Below are 22,251 nucleotides of genomic sequence, written 5' to 3' on the forward strand. Positions count from 1 at the left end.
AATTAAATACGACATGTAAGCTAACATGACATTTATTTAATTTAAATACATTTAAATATTTTAATTTAAAGATGTTTTGTACCTATTTTCAAAATATTGAGAATTTAATGAAAATTGTACAGAATGTCCTTACATATGTTTAGAATCTTCAGTACAATTTTAAAATCGATTCACTAAAGCGTTCACAATTTGTAAGGATTTTAATTTGCACCGAATTAACATGTATTCTTATGAGAAACGTATAACCACGTCGATTCAAATGACAAAAACACATGGAAATAATATTCAGAATTTGTTTAAAATTTGCAAAAGTTTAGATACAGAGGAAATATTTGGTGAAATAATACAAGTACTAACTGGTTAAAAAGATATTAAATATAATTCAATGAAATTAGCCCTGTATCTGTCACAAGGCGAAATTCTCTGCCAAAAGTTAATCAAAATGTTTAACAAAATTAGGAATATTTTAATAAAAACGCAATAAATATTAAAAAATACATCTCTGCACTCTAACTAAATAATAAGATCAAATTGTAATAATTGTAATTCCACATAATTTCTTACTCAAAATACATCAAAAGTAGATATTCGTCAATATTGATTTTCAGCTACTTTTTGCTGGGATTGTACATACAAAATATCCTTAATAATATGTGTACGTAAAAAATGGGCAAACAAATTTTGAAAAATTATTTTGAAAAATTAGAAAAATAAAAAAATTTTTTTATTATTGTCGTAAAGTACTCTTGAAGCCGTTTAATTTTTAATTTGAAAATTTTTTTTCTATCTCTTAAAGTTTCTGAAATATTCATCTCGAAAGAAAAAAACTGATTTTTTTTCAAAGAAATGTTTTACCCCCTAGACACGCGTATGGGCAAAATACGTGTTCCTTATTTTTGTTTAGAAAATAACATATTGAAAGCTCATCAAAATCGGAGGGAGACACTTCCATACCTACACCAAAAGAACAGCTGTTATTATTGTAAATTTAAAAATATTATATTAAATATTATATCATATTAAATTTTAAAAATATTAATTAAATTTGTTAATTAAATTTTAAAAGCTTTTATCCGACACATTTTATAAATTTCCTAGATGAAATATTAATTTGTACGTGTATTATATTATTTCATACATACAATATTGAAAATATATTAAATTGTTTTAATATTGTTATAAAATTAAAAATCATTTTTAATTATAAAATATAATATTATAATATTATAAAATATAATATATAAAGTATAATATTCTATTATATAAATTCCACACAATTTCTTACTCAAAATATGATACATTCGTCAATATTGATTTTCAGCTACTTTTTGCTGAGATTGTACATACAAAACATCCTTAAATCTTCTTATTAAAAATCTCATTAATTCAAATACTTTAATAAATCTAGATTTTTAAATTATCTTTAATCATTTTTAATCGTCTTTATTGAAATCAACAATTACAGTTTTCTTAAATATTTCTCATTTTTTATTGCGAGATATTTGTCAGAATGTCTATTATATCTGCTTATTTCAAGAATATTGTTTTTTTTTTTACTTCTGTAAATCGAATTCCATGTAATACTACTAAATCAGACTAAAGGGATTTAAACAAAGTCCGTAAAACTCTTGGTCGCAAAGGCCCTCGCTATCTCATTAACCAGTTCCCTGTACACGATGGGATTGACGTTCTGTGCGAGTTGGTGCAACAAGAACCAATCACCGAAGTGGAATACTCGTACGACACGTTCGGCCTTAGATTTCTCGAGCACGCGAACCGCACCTCGCAGAAGGTACACTCTCGCCCAGGCTTGAGAGAAAACTACGATTCTAGAAAAAAGGAATACATCGATCCAACAATAGTTGTAATTTTTATGCAACTTTTTCTTTGTCGCGTATGAAAAGTGAGAATTATGCGCAATTTGTGATCGTGTTTCCTTCTTAAAAACGTAATGTGAAGATTCGCGATTACGACGTCGGGAAATTCGCGAATAGGTCCCCTTGGATTTAATGTTCGCATAAAATAAATTTCAAGAATCGTAATCCAAAGTGACATATCGCCGACGCCGTGTGTTCCGCGCAGATGTTGACCAAACTTACGTACCTATAAATTAATGCCAAGCAACCGATGCCCGCGAGAAACACCAGCCAGAACCAGAGAACGACGAAAATCTTTTCGTTCACCACATTTAATGGCAGCACGCACAGCGCGTCGTGAGTTTGCACGGAACCCGCGGGCCCGAAGGTGTGAATCGTGCACTTGGTCATCTTCGGGAACAGTCGCGCCATAGGATCGACCCTGTCGTGAGGACTCTCCTCCGAGACGAATGCGCTCACCGAGGGTCCGTATCGTCTAAACTGTCCTTCCAGAAATATGTCCAACAGATATATCTGTCCTATCTATTATCAATCAAAAGTATTATCGAGAGTGCTGTCAATTTCGCATCCTGTAACATTTTTTTTTTTTTTTTAAAGAATATAGTCATCGGTATCCGTTAAATTTGATTTGTGTCATTTTTTAAATCATAAAAGCCGCGCGATACGACGTTGTATTTTTTTAATGCGTTAAAAGCTTTCAACACAATGTATTTTTCTGCACTCGATCCATCGGGGCTTGTATGACAAAATTTAATCGCATTTTGCAGGGAAAATATATAAAGGCCTGAAACTCAGGAATTAATTATTCGCGTTTTATTTTCGCGCAATTTCCCTGCTTCTGTCATGTCACAATCCCGATCGGTCGATCGGGAATCCTCAGGTATCCTCGCCGAGTCTTTCATCTCTCTAACACTTTAAAAGGACTTATACTTACCGAATTTAAAAAGTTTAAGAACTCGCACACGAAGAAACGCATAGCATAAAAGTTGTGACTGTGTAGATTCGTCTTGGTAAAATACTCGACGAGTTGTTGCTTCCTCTCCTCGGTCCAGACATCTCTCAGAAAGGGAGACGCGAGATCACGCGAAAGAAGGCCTATGGTGCCTCGCTCCCATATGCCCCATAAAGCGCGTGGCATATAAAAAAGGATCGCTTGTAAGCCGAGAACGAAGCAGACCTATCGAACATGGAGAAAAATCCTTACTTCTGTGTTTTTATCTCGAGTCAAACTTCCTTGCTTTATTTGGAACAGACGTAAACTTGCGGATGAAAAAAGATACGTATCGTCACGAAAAGATCCGGAGGATTGCTTCGAGAGGATCTAAATAAAGAGACTTTGTGTTTCGATTAAATTCAGGGTATTCTAATGTTTCCAAATTTAGCTTCAAATAATATTATTGAGATTCACATAGATAATGATAAAGATAAACAAAATCTTAGATGCCTGGAAGCAGTAAAGATATTGGGAAATAACCCTAAAGTATTATTAATAAAGATAAAAAAAATAATCTAATAAAAATAATTAAATTTAATATGGAGTATTTAATAATAATCTTAAATTCTTTAATTAAAAATTTAAAAATAATGTTTCATATTATAATAAATCTTGAGGGGATTAATCAAAATTGAAAAGGAAGCCCTAAAATAACCCTAAAATATTATTAATAAGGATAAAAAAGTAATCTAATAAAAATTATTAAATTTAATATGGAGTATTTAATAATAATCTTAAATTCTTTAATTAAAAATTTAAAAATAATGTTTCATATTATAATAAATCGTGAGGGGATTAATCAAAATCGAAAAGAAAACCCTAAAATAACCCTAAAATATTATTAATAAGGATAAAAAAAAGTAATCTAATAAAAATAATTAAATTTAATATGGAGTATTTAATAATAATCTTAAATTCTTTAATTAAAAATTTAAAAATAATAAATCGTGAGGGGATTAATCAAAATTGAAAAGGAAAAATAAAGATGATATCGACAAGGACCGATTGTAAGAGCACTCTTATACTAGGCAACCGAATTTTTCTGAAGAATGATTTTCTCGTCTGCGAGAAAGGAGAGGTATTTTTATCCAATTTCAAATTTTTGCTCCTTTTGTTCGAAAGACATAAGTGTGTTTTAAGAGAAAACTTTTCTCGCGATATTCACGATGCAGATCGCGCGATACAAAGCGACGGGGATAACGCCGGATCTGCGATCTCTATTTCCATTTCCTCCTGCCGCCTTCCGTTCTCCGGACATTTCCTTCACATTCGCGCGTTCACGTTTCAGATTTCATTCACGCCCGCGCAATACGTTTGCATGCGCCGAGAGCCAGGAGCCCTGACCATCGGAATGAAGTGCAATCGTTATCATGCATCTCGCGTACATAAACGAGTCGATGTGTGTATGTATATGTGTGTGTGTGTGTGTGTGTGTGTGTGTGTGTGTGTGTGTGTGTGTGTGTGTACACATTCGAAATTTATGTGATCGACCGATTCGGTCGCACATGTGTGTGCGTTTCTCCCGCTCGTTCAATTTTTCAGAGTGCCCCCATCGAAAAACAATTTAAGGATCTCTTTGACGAATTTCGAGGTCGATCTTTTCCCCGGCGAGAATTTCCCGGAGAAGCGTCTAACAGAGATAGAAATCTTACAGAGATATTTCATATAGAATATAAAGACGTTTGTGAACGCGCCTTTAGCTTCGAGAGGATCTAAATAAAGAGACTTTGTGTTTCAATTAAATTCAGGGTATTCTAATTTTTCCAAATTTAGCTTCAAATAATATTATTGAGATTCACATAGATAATGATAAAGAACATAGATAATGATAAACAAAATCTTAGATGCCTGGAAACAGTAAAGATATAGGGAAATAACCCTAAAGTATTATTAATAAAGATAAAAAAAATAATCTAATATATATATAAAAATAATTAAATTTAATATGGAGTATTTAATAATAATCTTAAATTCTTTAATTAAAAATTTAAAAATAATGTTTCATATTATAATAAATCGTGAGAGGATTAATCAAAATTGAAAAGGAAAAATAAAGATAATTAGGCTTATTCTTAATCAATTTAAAGAAAGTTTTATTCTAGTAGAGGGGTCAAACATTGAGAATAGGTTTTTATTATCATGTTCAATTTCATTTATAAAATTTTATTCGGAATTTTTTATAGGTTCAATTGGGAATATAAAAAAAGTAAATTATAGCTGATAAAAAAAATAAAAATAAGAATGATGAAATAAAAATTAAAATCCATAATATAGGTATTATATGAGGAATAAAAGAATATTTTAATAAAATATTATTAAATTGACAATTTAGTGTTTTTTTTAACTAATTCTTTTCATTAAAAATAGAATAAAATCTGTTATATTTGATTTAAAAGATCAAAACTTAAAATCGGTCATTTAATAGCTTTTAATAACACTTTGGTATTATATGAGGAATATTTTAATAAAATATCAAATTGATAATTTAGTGTATTTTTAAACTAATTCTTTCCATTAAAAATAGAATAATCTATTATATTTGATTTAAAAGATGAAAACTTAAAATCAGTCATTTAATAGCTTTCAAAGACACTTAATTTGAAAAAATTTTGTGAGACTGACGTGAATATTTTTAAATCGCGGTGGAGAGAAAAGAGAGAGGGATACATGTTACACATTTGTCGACGTATGTCTATTTTTTGATATGTAGAACCTTTAATCTTCTATTAATAGACGTATTTATCGATAATCTATATCTATATTTATGTACATATTATCTCTCCATCCATATTATGTGTTCTAAATTCGACTGACCCACTGATAATATCGATGATGACGGGCTTCGTCATCTGGAAGAGCCTGTCCTACGCCAGCGCTCGCTACACCTCGTCCAGGGACACCCTTCAGGTGTCGGGATACCGTGAACGTGCTATAGATCCAGCAATACGCATTTACAGGATCTTTGTCTGTTGAGAAGAGATATCTATTATTGATAAGAAGTAATTCCGACTGATGCAATGATATAAAACGATTCGAAATAGACATGTATTTAAAAAATGATTTTCGAGCATACGGTACATCTGTATCTTTGCATTCTTCTTGTAAAGAAAAGAGTCAAATTTTTTTAATGTATTTTGAAATTTTAAATATATATGCTTTCTCCAAAGGTTAGCAGAATTATATCGTACCGATTGAACCATCGGTTAAGCAAGAAATCGGTTCGCCGATGTACTGCTTGGCAGTTACGAGAACGGTGCAAACGAGCAGCAGAAGGACGGTGAAACGCGAGTGCAGTCTGAAGACTACATTGTCAATACGAACGGATTCTTCTTGCAGGAGGCATTTAATAGGTGCGAAGAGGTCCAGCATGGTTATTATCGCTTGTTCTTTTGTCTCGAGTGCCGCGAAACAAAGCACAATAGAGAAAATTCCAACGAGCGTATTACGAAAGAAATGTTTGCGGTTTCTCTAGAATCATTTCGAGGAGCTTATCGCTATAAATACTGATTGAGGCGCATGAATCGAAAATATGTAAAAGAGGAAAAAATAAAATTATATAAATCAGAGAACACGCACTGAGAAAAATCGTTTGATTGTACCAACAATACGTATATGATTGAAGGCATTTTAAATCAAACAAAAATTTCTAGTTATCATGATAAGACTTGATTTTTTATAACTAGAACTGGTATAACTAGAACGTTTAATAGATTTTACTATAAGCATTTGGTTAGTATTTTCTGGTTAGATCTATAAAATTTATTGTTACATTAATTTCTTTGCTTGCCAATAGGCGACGAGCCACTCTTAACTTAACTCGTATTCAATATTTGCCATAAAATGTATATAAAGAACTAGTATTAACATTAAATCCAAAGTATATTTTTTTTCTCTTACGAGCAGTAATGTCAGAAAGAGGACGCTAGCTCTCTGATTGTGTATGTCAGGAACAAATTAATCAGATTCATCTGGTAATTTCTGTTAACAAGAATTAATTCTGATAACAAGAATTCTGGTTCGTCCATTTTCCAACAGACATACTGGTTGAACCTATCAGAATTCCAATATGCAACCAGAGTTTTTCTCAGTGCGCGAATTAAAAATTCAGAATTGATAAATTCAAATTATTTAAATTTAAATTTGTTAGAAAAATAATTTATCACGATATGAAAAAAAATTTTGTAAGAGACTAGCATTTAGAGATTAGAAAATAATCGCAAAATTTATATCCTCAAAGTATTTTCATTGATAAATTTAAAATACTTTATATTTTAAAATTAAGTATATTATTATACACATACTATTAAGAATTCCTATAAATTAAATTCGATAAATTTTAAAATATTAAAGTGTGTGATAAATATTATTAAACTAATCATATATTAATTAATCATATATTAATTATTAACCAAAAAATTTGGTAAATTTAACAGAAAGAAATTAATCAGATTCATCTGGTAATTCCTACAAGAATTCTGGTTCGTCCATTTTCCAACAGACATACTGGTTGAATCTACCAGAATTCTAATTAATGCAACCAGATTTTTTTCTCAGTGCGAATTAAAAATTCAGAATTGAAAAATTCAAATTTTTTAAATTTAAGTTTGTTAGAAAAATAATTTATCACGATATGAAAAAAAAATTTTGTAAGATACTAGCATTTAGAGATTAGAAAATAATCGTAAAATTTATATCCTCAAAGTATTTTTATTGATAAATTTAAAATAATTTATATTTTAAAATTAAGTATATTGTTATACATATTATTAAGAAATCCTGTAAATTAAATTCAATAAATTTTAAAATATTAAAGCGTGTGATAAATATTATTAAATTAATCATATAGTTTATCATTTAGTTATATTAAACTAATCATATATTAATTAATCATATAGTAATTATTAACCAGAAGATTTGGTAAATCTAACAGGAAGAAATTAATCAGATTCATCTGGTAATTCCTACAAGAATTCTGGTTCGTCCATTTTCCAACAGACATACTGGTTGAATCTACCAGAATTCTAATTAATGCAACCAGATTTTTTTCTCAGTGCGAATTAAAAATTCAGAATTGATAAATTCAAATTTTTTAAATTTAAGTTTGTTAGAAAAATAATTTATCACGATATGAAAAAAAAATTTTGTAAGATACTAGCATTTAGAGATTAGAAAATAATCGTAAAATTTATATCTTCAAAGTATTTTCATTGATAAATTTAAAATAATTTATATTTTAAAATTAAGTATATTGTTACACATATTATTAAGAAATCCTGTAAATTAAATTCAATAAATTTTAAAATATTAAAGCGTGTGATAAATATTATTAAATTAATCATATAGTTTATCATTTAGTTATATTAAACTAATCATATATTAATTAATCATATAGTAATTATTAACCAGAAGATTTGGTAAATCTAACAGGAAGAAATTAATTAGATTCATCTGGTAATTCCTACAAGAATTCTGGTTCGTCCATTTTCCAACAGACATACTGGTTGAATCTACCAGAATTCTAATTAATGCAACCAGATTTTTTTCTCAGTGCGAATTAAAAATTCAGAATTGAAAAATTCAAATTTTTTAAATTTAAGTTTGTTAGAAAAATAATTTATCACGATATGAAAAAAAAATTTTGTAAGATACTAGCATTTAGAGATTAGAAAATAATCGTAAAATTTATATCTTCAAAGTATTTTCATTGATAATTTAAAATAATTTATATTTTAAAATTAAGTATATTGTTACACATATTATTAAGAAATCCTGTAAATTAAATTCAATAAATTTTAAAATATTAAAGCGTGTGATAAATATTATTAAATTAGTCATATAGTTTATCATTTAGTTATATTAAACTAATCATATATTAATTAATCATATAGTAATTATTAACCAGAAGATTTGGTAAATCTAACAGGAAGAAATTAATCAGATTCATCTGGTAATTCCTACAAGAATTCTGGTTCGTCCATTTTCCAACAGACATACTGGTTGAATCTACCAGAATTCTAATTAATACAACCAAATTTTTTTCTCAGTGCAAGTATCTGAAATTACGAATGACGTTAAAACGGCGACTGAAGAATTATCATCGTGGCATAAATCATTGAGCGACGACGCCAAGAAATGCTCGATCCGCTTAATTGGCCCGCGTTTAAGCATCGAGCGGACTCGTAAATCTTCTCCCCTATAATTTTTATTCTCGACGAAAGGAAAGGTCGGATGGAGGAAGGCAGGGGAGAACGGTCCTTCTCATTTTTAATTTATCGCGTCGAATCCGCTCTCTCGTTCCAATCTTGAAATCTGTCGAAGGGGGTCCACGTTGATGTAAAGAAAGCCACCTCTTTCCTCGGCTCCAAGGATGCTCTTTATTAGTAAAAAATATAGTAATTATGATAATTGTTGTTATTATCGCAATTACATGTCGTAGTAAGATGATCGTTATACCGTCGATTAAAGATAGCTGCGTTATTAATAATGCACGCGCATGCACGTCATGCACTTTGCTCGGTCGTGTGCGTGTCGTATGGGCGTGTTTGCATGAGTTCGTTTTGGACGTGTGTGTGTGTGTATATGTGTGTGTGTGTATCCACTATTGAGATTGTCGCTAAACCTACATAAATGTTTCGCTATATACAAACAAACACGATCCTCTAGAGCGCGGCAGCCCCTCTAGGGCGGCGGGCCAAATCTGTTTCTTGCCCTAATCATAACGACGCCTTCCTGGAGGAGAGCCAACCAACGGATATTAGATTAACGGAATTATCCCTTATCGCTGTAATAATCGGCGATACGTGTCTCGCGCCAAAAAAACACGCTCTCTCTCTCTCTCATATCCGTTTTTATTTTTAATATTTATATATTTCTTTTAAATCTCTTAGCGCGCGTTACCAGTTATTTCTAAAAAGCGATCGGGGAGCTCTACAAACCTCCCCCCTTCCCTCTCCCCCTCCTCTTCTCTTCGCCTTATTATATACAAACTGTTTGCACTGTCGACGATCACATGCATCATAATAGCTGCATATTTAGTAGGCACGCTCATTCGGTGTCATAGAGTCCAGACATCTTGCGAGTCGGCGAAAAGAAATTGTAATTTTTCTCACTTCTTTTCATTCTTCTTCTTTCCTTCTTTAAAGAGACTATAAAGTATGTGATTATTATTATTATTATTATTATTATTATTACTATTATTATTATTATTATTACTATTATTATTATTATATTGTTATTATTATTATTATTATTATATCTCACAACAGTTGTATTATATTATACTGATTACAATCGCCGAACCTCAAGATGTTAAATCGACAAGGCGTGTCGCGACCCGTCAAAAGTCACACAATCTCCGATGTATTATATCGATTCCCGTCATTCCCGCCGTTTCTCCTCTGTATTTCGAGTCAATTTAATTCTATCTTGTTTGCGCGCGCGACGGGAGGGAGTTGTGTTTCTCTCTCTCTCTCTCTCTCGAGAATTCACGAAGCAGGACAACTTTGAGCAACCGCTAAGGACTACATCTCCAAGTCGAAATCTACGACGATCGGTTCGCTGATTTGCGTTTGCGCGAGCGACGACGAGAGAAAATAAAAGTCCACGTCGCCTTTACGATTTTCTAGAAAATAGCAATCCCTTCTGACAAATGAAACTTAATTTAAAAAAATATATAATATAATATAATACGTAATTAATTAATTATAAAAATTGATGTATTATATCGTATAATTATATTAATTATCGTTTGACGTTGAAAAGTAATTGCAGTCGTTTAAACTTAACCTAATTTAATATAAAACTTCTAATTTTTAAAGTCATTATTCTTCAATTCGTATCGCCGATAACAATGTTTTAAAGATTAAAGGAACACACGAGATGGTACAAATGCAATTCGTGTCGTTCGACATTTCTATTTGTATCCCATAGATATCGCTCTATATCGCTAGAAATAAAAGAAAGATATCGCCATCCGTACTTCAGCGATAATCCGATTGTCACGAATCTACGATTTCTCTCGCGCGAGTGATTCTATGGGAACGATCGAGAGACGAGGACTACATATGAAGTTTTACGTCTATGGCAGTGTATAAAGAAGACGCGATGATAATACGATGAATACAATGCGGTAGTGGCAAATACGGCTTTCGGTTAGAACTTGGTCGTGTCTGTGGGGAAGGATATTGTATGGACCATTAGTTCCGCGAAACGTGTAAATAGAAGATTGATGATGTGACGGACGTGGGGGTTGGGCGATCGGTGAGCGTCACGCTGACAGTAATACACGGCCACCTCAATAGAACGATAAGATTCAATCTTTCGCGATTAATGAGCAAACTCGATGTTTGTTAAATCCGGAAGCATCACATTGGAAAGATTACTCGTAAGCGTAATGTCGGATTTGTCGTTGGAATTTGGAAAACGTCTCTCTCTCTCTCTCTTTCTCTTTCTCTCTCTCTCTCTCTCTCTCTCTCTTTCTCTCTCTCTCTCTCTTACCTCGGCAAATGTGGAAAAAGAGAATGTTTCGTAATTCGTCTCCTGAAAAATATAGAAGCCTAGAAGACATGATTGCATCAACTTGAATAAGCTTGGATTTTCTTATAAATTTGTTATTTCTCTCGAGAGATTACAGTCTTACCTACAATAATGTTGGAAAAGAATGTATTTATAACTAAAGTTAGTTATATATCGACAGAGTCGATTCAACTGAAGTTAGCTATATATCGAAAGAGTCGACTGAACTGAAGTTAGTTATATATCGAAAGAGTTGAGTGAACTGAAGTTAGTTATATATCGAAAGAGTGTTAATGCAATCTCCTCAAAGACGTCTAAGCGATGTCTAAAAACTTAAGACGTCACGCAGATGTCTCTTATCGTTCTTATTTATTCATTTTCGCTTCTCGAAGAGAGAAATAAAGATCTCTTTCTTCTCATTTATACACTTACGCGTATACAAACATGTACGTACATGTATAAAAGAGCGAGAAAGATTGATTCCTTGAGAAACGACTATGAATACGACTTCTATGTTCTTCTTGATCGTGCGTGAATACTTGCAGAGGGTCGATCGCGTCCAGAGAATTTCAGTAGGGCACATGTATGTCCCTGGAGCGCGATCGTCTTCTGCAAAGCCTGCACATGGCGATGAAACACGCCAGACCCAAGAGAATGGCCAGACCGGCACCTAGACCAGCACCGGCCCAGCCGGCGGGTCCGGCAAAACCGCCACCGTTGCCATTAATGGGTCCCCCGCACGTCTCCACCGATTCATCATCCGGCTCGTAGAGAGTGCCATTCAGGATACCCAAAGGTATAGGCAATCCACGACTGGGACAATTGACCACGCCATTACACAATAATCTCGTCGGGATGCATCCCGCGTCGCCGGGACACTGGAAACCGCAGTCCTCGTGGACTTTGCCGGTGTTGAGGGCTCCGGAACCGTCCCGGGGCAGATGATAGAGCTCGGTCCAGGCGATCTTGAAGGCCACCCTGGCGGGTGCCAAAGATCCGGTGAATTGCACGATGACAGCGGGAGATTCCTCGCCGCCGTCGGCGGCCGCAGGTGCCAGATGATCCGTCGACGACGGTGCGATCTGCGCCGCAGATATAATCGGCATCTCTCTGACATAGCTGACGTTCTCGCCACAGATGCCGAGATACGGCTCGATGTTGCCCGGAAGGAAGATCTCGAGCTTGCCGTCCTCGCAGGAGCGCGACGCGAATTTGATCTTGTCAAAGTGTAGCCAGAGATCGCGTTCGCGGTTCACCCGTAACTCCCAGATACACTTGATCGACCGGGGTGGCGTAACGTACCCCAAAGCTTCGTAATGCGGAAACTCGATTTCACCATCGGTACTGGCCGGTAGAAGGGCCGGTCCGCATAAAGGACTGTGCGCGAACTCGTATCTCGCCTCGAAGAGTGGCGCGGGCCACTTGAAATAGCTCGAGGCCGCGTGAGTACCGTCTACGAGAAGTTTCAGGTCCAGTCTCTCGCCTCGGGAGACTACTCGAAGAATAGGCGGCCGAGGGGCAGGCGGTGAAGTCGTTGGCGCCGGAGTACCGTTGTTGTTGGAACGACAAAGACAGTGGCCTTTGATACTATCGGGAATCGGCTCTCGAATTATCACGCGATCCACCCGGCTGTCCCAGCAGTGGCCACACTGGGCATACGGGTGTTCCTTGAAGTTGATTGATTCAATAACGAGGATTACTCTCGCGTACAATCGCTTGTCGGTGACGAAGCTGTAGGTGCAAGATAAATCGGCGGGTGGGTCACCGGGTCTCTTGTAAACTAGAGTGTTCAGAGGCGATCGCAATCGACCCGATCGCGACTTCCACGAGGCAAAGATCTCGTCGCACTCGGTGCCAGTTACGGGCTCGCCGAATCTCGTAGCGTTGAAGAAGTCGTAATGGGCCCAGTAGTAGAGCGAGCTACCGGAGTAGCTTCCGGTCTTGCTCTCGAATCGCACAAACAGCGCGTTCGACGTCGACACGAAATCGTGCTTCTCCATCGGTTTGCTGAACGTGTCGCAGAAAGTTTTGATGATACGCGCGTCGTCTGGCCAGTCGGCATCGTAGAGCGTCAAGCTCTCGCCGCAGTCACCATCGTACGGCTGGATCGGCGACTCGATTCGATTCACCCGGAAGCTGGGAAAGTAGAGGCGGGCGATCTCACCGGGTCGTCCGCGTAACAAGTAAGTGCAGCTGGTGTGCGGCGGATACCAATGCGCGACCGACAGGAAAATACCTTCGTTACCACTGACGAGGGACTCGCTGTTTAATAACCAGTCGCAACTGCCATTCTTCACGCCAGCGGTCTCCACGTGACCTGGCCAGTTACCCACGTTAAAGTGAAAGCCGGTGTTGAGCAGTGGACCGGCCGGCGAAGACACAAACTCCACGTACAGGTCTTCGCTGGTGCCGATAATACTGTACGGGAACTTGCCCATGCCGCAGAAGGTACCGATCACCGGGCTACTCTCGTTCTTACCGTCATATACGCGTATGTAATCGTACGGGCAATGTTCCGAGCCGGAGCTGATCGGTCGCATCGGGCACGTCATGATGTTCTCGCATCGCTGACCATCGATATTAAACTCCTCGTTCTCAATATAGAGTTTGATAAAGGGTAGCCGGGTGTTTAAACGATACTTGCAGTGCAATGCGCGGGGATAGATGCCCGGGTAAGCCGGGCTCTGTACATAGCATGTCTGCAATCGGCAGTCCTTGAACACGCGCTCGCAGTAGCTGCCAGGCACGATCTCGCCGCGACGGTTCGGATAGAGCTCGGGATGCTGACCATATCTCAGATACACCTCGAACTGTTGTTCGGCGCGGGAATCGAAGCTAAAGTACGTCTGATCGGTAAAGTTGTCCGCGTGAAAGATCACTCGTACAAAGCTGGTCTCGCTAATGAAGGTCTGCGGTTGTTCGGACTCGCCGCAGTAAACGCCCGGGTCCTTGCGATTGCTCACCTCGGTCTTTGTATTGCCGTCTATGATCTGAAACACGGAGCGGCAGAAAACGCGCGCTAGGTATACAAGGTGCAAAATCGATCGAACATAAAGGATGTCACGTTGACAATCCAGGACTCGATAATCCAGTTTGTCCCATTTTTTAGGTTAGGTTTTTTAGAACTAGAGTTTTTGGACTAGAACTTTTTGTCGCGAGGAAAGTATAATTCTATATAATAATCTCAACAAATATATATGCAATTGATGAAATATTTATTCTGTAACTAAGAACTCCTTATACATCACGGTAGATTAATTCTCTGAAGGGACTCGTGAATTTTTCATGATCAATCAAAAAGTTTAAGATTTAATCATTTATAGCAGGCAAGTCTGATACAAATAGCAATGATGCGAAAATCAAATTGAAAGAAATTAATAGAAATGTGTGAGAGACAATTTGTGCAAAAATGCGATAGAAACTTAATCAATCAGCAAACTTAAAAGAATAATAGAAACTTGTACAAAGAATAATCATGGAAGATAATCGGTCTGCAAAGATGCACGTTTCGCTTTCTCGAAACTCGCAATCTTGTGCAAAAGGGAAACGCATCTTTCTATTGACTTTACATCTTTTTTATCGATGTAAATTTGAAAGTCGCGAAAGAAACGGAGGGAAAATACGGAGGAGAATAGAGAGGCAGGAAGAGAAAGAGAGAGAGAGAGAGAGAGAAAGGAGAGAAGAAGAGAGAGGTTTACAGCGTCACAAAGATCAATACCTGATACCGAAGTAACTGAGAGAGGTGGCAGCAGGACGAGTGCGCCCGCGCGCGCTCGAAAGAGGCAGGTAGAGGGCAAAACGGAGAAAGGGGAGAGAATCACTTATCACGTTCGTCTCTCTATACGGCAATGTTCCAATTCGCGATGTTGATACGGCTGCATCTGTTCCAACGCAGAAGCTAAATCTAGAAGGGAATCTTCTCATCCGTCGCCGATAATTTTGTTCTTAATATAAAACCGATCCGTTGTATCCTTTTTATAGTATACAACGTAACAAGCCCGTAAATTATTTCCTCGATATCTGCAAAATGCATGCGATTTATGTTAAATAAAAGATGACCTTGCGAGACGATTTTGAAATGATATATTGAAAATATCCTCTCTTATTTTAAATCTTAAGGATAAATTTCCATTTGACGCTCGACGCTCATTCAAGAGACATCACGTGATCAAAAAATAACGAATTGTTATCTTTATTTTTAATCACGTAATGTCTTCTGAAGCTGGAAAATGAGCGTCGAGCGTCAAATGAAAACCTAACCTAAGCTTTGTTTAATCCATGTAATTAAGGCCCAATTCTACAATGAGTCGTAAGTCGAAAGTCGTAGGCAAATTGTCCAATCATGGTTGATTATTTTTGAAATAATAGAACGGACCTAAGACTACGGTCAGGGAGACGCTCTGGATGCTTTAAAGCGTTTGATTGGTCAATCAGATTTAAAAATTCCTTACTTCTTTTGTCCTGATTGGTTAGTCAAATGCTTCAAAGCATCTAGAACGTCTTCCCGACCGCAGCCTGAGTTATTAAGGCTGTGTTCCACATAACGATCGCAACGCTCGCAGAATCATCTTATCTTTGTTGTTCGCTAAAAGTTAAACAAAGACACATCATGTTTACGAGTTTCGCAATCATTAAGTGGAACGAAGTCTAAATTGGTTCTAAAGAAAAAAATGAAGAACGTTGACAAGTCTACATAATCTATCAGTGAATTTTTCATCTTTTTGTATTTAGTTCCCTTCATAGATATCTAATTTATTTTAATATAAATAGATTCTGCATTCTCTCCGCTCAGTGATAAAATCGATTTAATGACACATCGCCAAGCGTAATCAATTTCAGCATTCGATCTATCATCCATCGTGACCGCGATTGCGTAACTCATGGATTTGATATCCGTTTCCGTCGTATTGTATGCGGATCCTACTGTATTTGCACGCATTGATTCGCGACGCGATGCAAAGAGACACGAGCATCATCAGCATCTCTCCGCCTCTTCCCGGCTGAGTCCAACTCGAATAGAAAGAATAATCGGGGAATGCTATTGTCGAACCGAAATTAAATTCCAACGTTCGGCTAATTGGCTGGATTCTCCCTATTCAATTAATAGAAACGCGGGTCGAAAAAGAGAGAGAGAGAGAGAGGGGGAGAAGCAGAAAGACGAGTTCGGTTGTGCCATTCAGGATGCATGCCGTTGTGAAATTAGGATCTTAGGTGTCTCTTCCTTAGACAACGAGGGATTCGCAAAGCGAATCTGCTCACCTGCAGATAACCGCCGCTGCACGTGGTGGCGTTTTCCAGCACCCCGACCTTAAACTTCTTGAAGCGTACTCGCAGAATCCAGTCCCGGGGCGTCCCGCGAAAGGCACGGAAGCGGTACCAGCAAGAGAGGGGCTTACCCCAATTCGCTGGGGTCACCGCCGGACTCGACACATCTTCATAGATATCCACCGTTTTATTGCAGTGGCCTCGGTCCGCTGAAATAGAATCGGTCAGAGCAAGAAAGAAGGGGCACGTGCCCTCTCTTTCATATTTCGCGCATCGATATATCTTAAACTCAACATTAATTAATCCAATAATAAGCAGAAATTTTTTTATCGATTATATTTTAGCATAATATGAGAGATAACTTGAATTTTAGTAAATAAAAATGAGAGAGAGACACGATAGATTCAATAATTAAGATATAAAGAATATTTCCGCTCACAAAATTATTGAAATTGAGCTTCCGGAAAAGAAAATAAAAAAATTCTTTAATTCTTTTAAAGTGGGGATTTTTTTATAGCGAATTTTCATTCAGAAAACAGGAATAAATCAAATAATCTCTCGCGATATTTTTGTGAGATTTTTGTTAAAAAAAAATCGGTTAGTCGAAGAATCTTTTATCGAGTCTAAAGTCGTGAAAAAGTCGTGAGATACCCTATATTAGAGCCATGATATTTTCCGTTGACCCGATTGGATGGGATACGGAGAACTCCAAAGGGGACGATAAAGAGGACACGGCAGAGAGTAAGGAACGACAACACGCGACACAAGTTTCGGCCGTGTAATCGATATTCGACCCGTTCGCTAGATACCTCTTATAAAGAGGCAGTCTCTCGTGTTACATATAATCCGGCTACCTCTCGTTCGTAAATCACCTTTCTGCAAAATATCAACCCTTGGTTCGTGTGACCGCCGCCAACATTTAGGGCAAGCAAATCACTCTAATGCGATGGTTAAGATTCAGAGAGATCGAGTTGTTACATCGATAACTCGACCTATTAACCGTGCGATAATTGCTAGTAAATAGGGGATAAGTAACTGCCGAGATGGGTCTTTGTTAAACCGCGTATCATCGGATTCGAGTGCCCGTCTAGTCTTTCGAGATGGGGAGCGATACCACTCGCCCTAAATGAAACTTTCCCGTGTGGCAAGAGGATCAAATTTTATCCCCTAGATCGAATTAGAGATTGAAAGCGGAATAACTGCGGAGGATTATCCTCGATAACTATTACATCGTATTACTTGTATCATATGTTACGGATACGGAAAAATAAAGTGTCAATCAAGAAAGTCGCAGCGATACATGTTTATAAAGAATCGCTGCACTTTTTATATTTATTTTATTTTATTATTTTTATTATATTTATATGTATTAGAAAAAATCATTCTTTTTCTTTTATTATCTGTAATTCAAATATTTTCCGAGATGATTCGCATAATTTTCATTAATCACACTGAGAAAAATCGTTTGATTGCATCAACAAGATGTATATGATTGAAGGCATTTTGGTTAAATCAAACCAGAATTTCTAGTTATCATGATAAGACTCGATTTTTTATAACTAGAACGTTTAATAGATTTTACTATAAGGATTTGGTTAGTATTTTCTGGTTGGATCTATAAAGTTTCTTGTTATTCATTTCTTTGCTTGCCAATAGGCGACGAGCCACTCTTAACTTAACTCGTATTTAATATTTGCCATGAAATGTATATAAAGAACTAGTATTAATATTAAATCCAAAGTATATTTTTTTTCTCTTACGAGCAGTAGTGCCAGAAAGAGGACGCTAGCTCTCTGATTGTGTGTTTGAGCTGCATCCTCTTCTTACATTATTGTTTATCAGTTTAATTTCTAACAAACTGAACTTAAAATAATTTAATAATCTGGATTGAATTTATCCAATAATCGTGTTGGAATTCAGAATATTAAACAGACTTTTGAGATTAGATGGAAAAAATTTTAGACGACTTGGTGCTGATGAATTTAGTATTATTAACCAGAAAATTTGGTAAATTTAACAGGGAGAAATTAATCAGATTTATCTGGTAATTCCTACAAGAATTCTGGTTTGTCCATTTTCCAACAGACATACTGGTTGAATCTACCAGAATTCTAATTAATGCAACCAGATTTTTTTCTCAGTGCGCCAATTAAAAATTTAGAATTGATAAATTCAAATTTTTTAAATTTAAATTTGTTAGAAAAATAATTTATCACGATACGGAAAAAAATTTTGTGAGAGGCTAGCATTTAGAAATTAAAAAATAATCGCAAAATTTATATCCTCAAAGTATTTTCATTGATAAATTTAAAATATTTTATATTTTAAAATTAAGTATATTATTACACATACTACTAAGAATTCCTATAAATTAAATTCAATAAATTTTAAAATATTAAAGCGTGTGATAAATATTATTAAACTAATCATATATTAATTAATCATATATTAATTATTAATCAGAAAATTTGGTAAATTTAACAGGAAGAAATTAATCAGATTCATCTGGTAATTCCTACAAGAATTCTGGTTCGTCCATTTTCCAACAGACATACTGGTTGAATCTACCAGAATTCTAATTAATGCAATCAGATTTTTTTCTCAGTGCAAAAATCGATAATTATTCGTCGATGTTGCAAAATTGTTAGATTCGCCGGAAATGATTGCAGTGTCGGATTGCGTTTGCCGGGAATAAATATAGAGGATCGTTCTTTTTCGCTTATCGCTGGCCTGGAAATTTGAACTCGTCGGTATTATATTCCCCGGTTTCTCACACAAGCCCCCGGATTAGACTTACCTCTGCGAATGGCAGCGGGACTGGGGGTGGCCAGAAGCAGGAGGAATATGGCGAAAAATCCCCAGCCCCAGCTACCGAGGAGTACCGGCACAGGCATTCGAAGCATTCCCGGGACAAGTGCCGAGGCTGTCAAAATACCTCCGCTACTTCTCCTCTTATCTCCATTTGCTTCCCCCGTCGAAAACTACCTAGGTACACACACATGTAGAAAAATCGTTCGTACATAAAATAAAATATCTATTATTTGTTGATGATTTTTTTATTACGTTGCATTAAAAAAGAAATATTAAAAGATATTATATTCCTACAAATTCATCGAAAGTATCATTTTATACGAGAAGAAATATGTTTACAGCCTCTTTTGTTCCGTTGCATCGTTAAAATCTTTCGACGAAAGATGTAGCATTCAAGTGTTTCCCATTTCAGATATTAATTCTTTTCGTAAAAATTTGTGGCTTTGAGGGAGAAATTATTTGAAATAATTTTGAAATTTGGAAAAATTTCTCACGGTCCCCGCTTCCCGAGAGTAATATCTCCATAACATGAGTTGCGCTTGATGAAATACTGGCGCAAGTACGGACGCATCGCGTTATCATTTCCCCAAAGGACAATAAGGGACACCGCATGGTTTGCCAGATGGGTCGAGCATATGCCGGAAGGGCCTCGTTCGTACGTCCATGTCGAGAGAGCGGGGTGATAATTGGTTAAATCCGCGTTGACTCCGCTATCGACAACAGAGTACTTCACCTCCGGAATTTTCTCTCCCTCTGCGCTCTCCCTTTTCATTCACCGACGTTTTCCTCCTCCTCCTCTTTAACCCCTTTCTCTCCCCCGCCTCCACTCTTCTCCATCGCTCGTCTCCTTTTGCATTCTTGCGTCGTATTCATTGTCTCGTCTCTCGAATATTTTGCGATATTTTTTTCCGATACATATTTGCACGTATATACGATCTTCAGCAATTCAGAGATCGTTTTCTCAACGCAAAGATATCGATAAATCTCCCTTCCCGGATTATGAATAGCGTCGGCTTTCGAAATTCAAAGGGCCAAGGTCGCGAGAGCTTTTATTATCGATGAACTCGCCTCTTTCGGGTCATCCTGCTGTCAGAGAGATCAATGCGTTCGCGAATTTTCAGATTCTGCCGGCGTACGCGAATCGAATAAAGGTAGACGCGTGCCAAAAATGTCAAATGAACTGCGCTCGGTTAGCGCATCAGCAATTTAGATCGCGTTGATTACGAACGCGTGTATTCTGGACGCGCGTTTCGCGGGAGCAAAAACAAGCAACGACGCTACAATTTTGCGGAATCGTCGAGCGATGTTTTTCCAATTTACCGATATTTCGCCCCCGACCCTGATTATTTCGTATTACTCTCCCGAACTGTACCGAAAACACGTTCGGATGTATGGGTTGCATATTTGACAAGGGTGCTATTTTCGGACGATTAGTCGCGATTGCAGCAACGGTAGAAATCCAGCAAGGATTCGGAAATTTTTCATCTCTTTCTACGTTACATTTTCTTATTTGCAAAGAGGAAATTTATCTAATACTAAAATTATATTCAATTTTAATAGATTTAATAATTAGAGACTTGGCTCAAATAATTAAAAAATCAAAAAGAAAATTTTTTTTTCCTTTCAATTTTTAAATTTTAATAGAATTAATGATATCTGTAACGCGTGAAATTTTTCTGCAGACTCGAGAGGGAAACGGCATCAAGAATTTCAAGGTTAAATAATAAAGCAACGCAATTTCTTCTTCGAGAATAATCTGAATTAAATCCTTTCAAGAGGCAATAAAAATATTTTCTCGGAAAAAGAATCTACGATAACGAATAAGGAGGATAATTTTGCCATTATCCTTGATGAAAGGAGCATGCACTTTCAACCACGCACCTTTACAATCACACCTTCATGCTCCCTGATTACTGATCTCTCTTCAAGAGAGCTGGATCCTCGCTGCCGATCGAAATCACCGACGCGATATCCTCCACGCGGGTCCCATCGAGAATGCCATCTTCTCTCTCATGAGATCAAGCGAGGATTTCCAAGGGAGGATCGTAAGAGTCCTTCCGAGCGGATCCTTGGAGGTCGGATTTATATCATAGTCATCATCCTTGGCCACGTATCGACCACGACGTCGTCCGGCACAGTTTCCTCCACGGTTCTTGACTGCGCACTGGCTCACATAGAACCACCGACGAACGTCCCGTCCGAGGATGCTGCTCGCGCGACTCGGGGATCCCCCGAAGAGGCGACCAGCAGCCACTTCTAGGGACGATGATTTCAGTCGGACACGAGCACTGTCGTCGCTGATGCTGCTGCTGGAAGCAGCGCGTAGATCATCGGCGCGTCATAACACAGTGCGTGCGATCGAGACTCTCGAGGAGATCAAAGAGAGTGTATTCGGACGAAAATAAGGGAGGGAAGGAGAACCGCGCGAGAAGGGAAGAAAAAAAAAAGAGAGAGGCGAGAGGGTACACACGGCACGAGAAGAAAAGCACTGCCGTGCTTCAGTCAGGCTGCAAGCCTGGCTGCGAGTCAACTGCTGGTCGGAACGAAAGCTCGAAACGTGTGGCTGGCGGCTTAACGTCCGCCGATCGGAGCTGCGGCGGGTCGAAGCTTGCGCAAACTCTCTGGCGTTCTCTTTCTTGCTATCTTTCTCCAGCGACATCGACATGGTGCCTTCCACCCCCGTTCTCTCTCTCTCTCTCTCTCTCTCTCTCTCTCTCTCTCTCTCACCCTCTCTCCCTCTCCCTCCCTCCCTCTCTCTCTCTCTCTTTCTCTCTCTCTCTCTCTCTCTCT

At 37.0% G+C, this 22,251-nt stretch overlaps 2 protein-coding genes across 3 annotated transcripts; both read right to left on the bottom strand.

The window, feature by feature from the left end:
- Nucleotides 1–1,597: 1,597 nt before the first annotated feature.
- Nucleotides 1,598–6,418, bottom strand: LOC105258884 (innexin inx2). The gene is made up of 5 exons (XM_025414155.1): nucleotides 6,060–6,418; nucleotides 5,686–5,837; nucleotides 2,812–3,054; nucleotides 2,104–2,399; nucleotides 1,598–1,829 (listed from the first exon to the last, which is right to left on the bottom strand). Exons 1-5 carry the CDS (start codon nucleotides 6,238–6,240, stop codon nucleotides 1,607–1,609), a joined length of 1,095 nt encoding a protein of 364 aa, XP_025269940.1. The 5' UTR covers nucleotides 6,241–6,418; the 3' UTR covers nucleotides 1,598–1,606.
- Nucleotides 6,419–10,128: 3,710 nt separating this feature from the next.
- Nucleotides 10,129–22,089, bottom strand: LOC105258892. Of its 2 annotated transcripts, none has more exons than XM_011270472.3 (4): nucleotides 21,343–22,089; nucleotides 19,448–19,631; nucleotides 16,645–16,859; nucleotides 10,129–14,375 (listed from the first exon to the last, which is right to left on the bottom strand). In XM_011270472.3, the coding sequence occupies exons 2-4, from the start codon at nucleotides 19,551–19,553 to the stop codon at nucleotides 11,955–11,957; spliced, it is 2,742 nt and encodes a 913-aa protein (XP_011268774.1). In that variant the 5' UTR covers nucleotides 19,554–19,631; nucleotides 21,343–22,089; the 3' UTR covers nucleotides 10,129–11,954. The 2 variants fall into 2 exon arrangements, with proteins under 2 accessions (XP_011268774.1, XP_011268764.1); XM_011270462.3 differs by having other exon boundaries at nucleotides 19,448–19,635.
- Between the last annotated feature and the right edge of the window lie 162 nt (nucleotides 22,090–22,251).

This window comes from Camponotus floridanus, unplaced genomic scaffold (genome assembly GCF_003227725.1).
Source record: "Camponotus floridanus strain SB8 unplaced genomic scaffold, Cflo_v7.5 scaffold79, whole genome shotgun sequence".
In the NCBI taxonomy this organism is placed as follows: domain Eukaryota; kingdom Metazoa; phylum Arthropoda; class Insecta; order Hymenoptera; family Formicidae; genus Camponotus; species Camponotus floridanus.

Excerpts from the sequence above, each read along its gene's own strand:
- LOC105258884 (XM_025414155.1), bottom strand. The coding sequence starts at position 6,240 with ATGCTGGACCTCTTCGCACCTATTAAATGCCTCCTGCAAGAAGAATCC. Across the intron at positions 2,400-2,811 it reads TCTTAAACTTTTTAAATTCG|ATAGGACAGATATATCTGTT; the intron begins GTAAGTATAAGT and ends GATTGATAATAG. Across the intron at positions 1,830-2,103 it reads TGCTTGGCATTAATTTATAG|AATCGTAGTTTTCTCTCAAG; the intron begins GTACGTAAGTTT and ends CCTTTTTTCTAG.
- LOC105258892 (XM_011270472.3), bottom strand. The coding sequence starts at position 19,553 with ATGCTTCGAATGCCTGTGCCGGTACTCCTCGGTAGCTGGGGCTGGGGA. Across the intron at positions 16,860-19,447 it reads TCCCGCTGCCATTCGCAGAG|CGGACCGAGGCCACTGCAAT; the intron begins GTAAGTCTAATC and ends ATTCTATTTCAG. Across the intron at positions 14,376-16,644 it reads GCAGCGGCGGTTATCTGCAG|ATCATAGACGGCAATACAAA; the intron begins GTGAGCAGATTC and ends TCCGTGTTTCAG.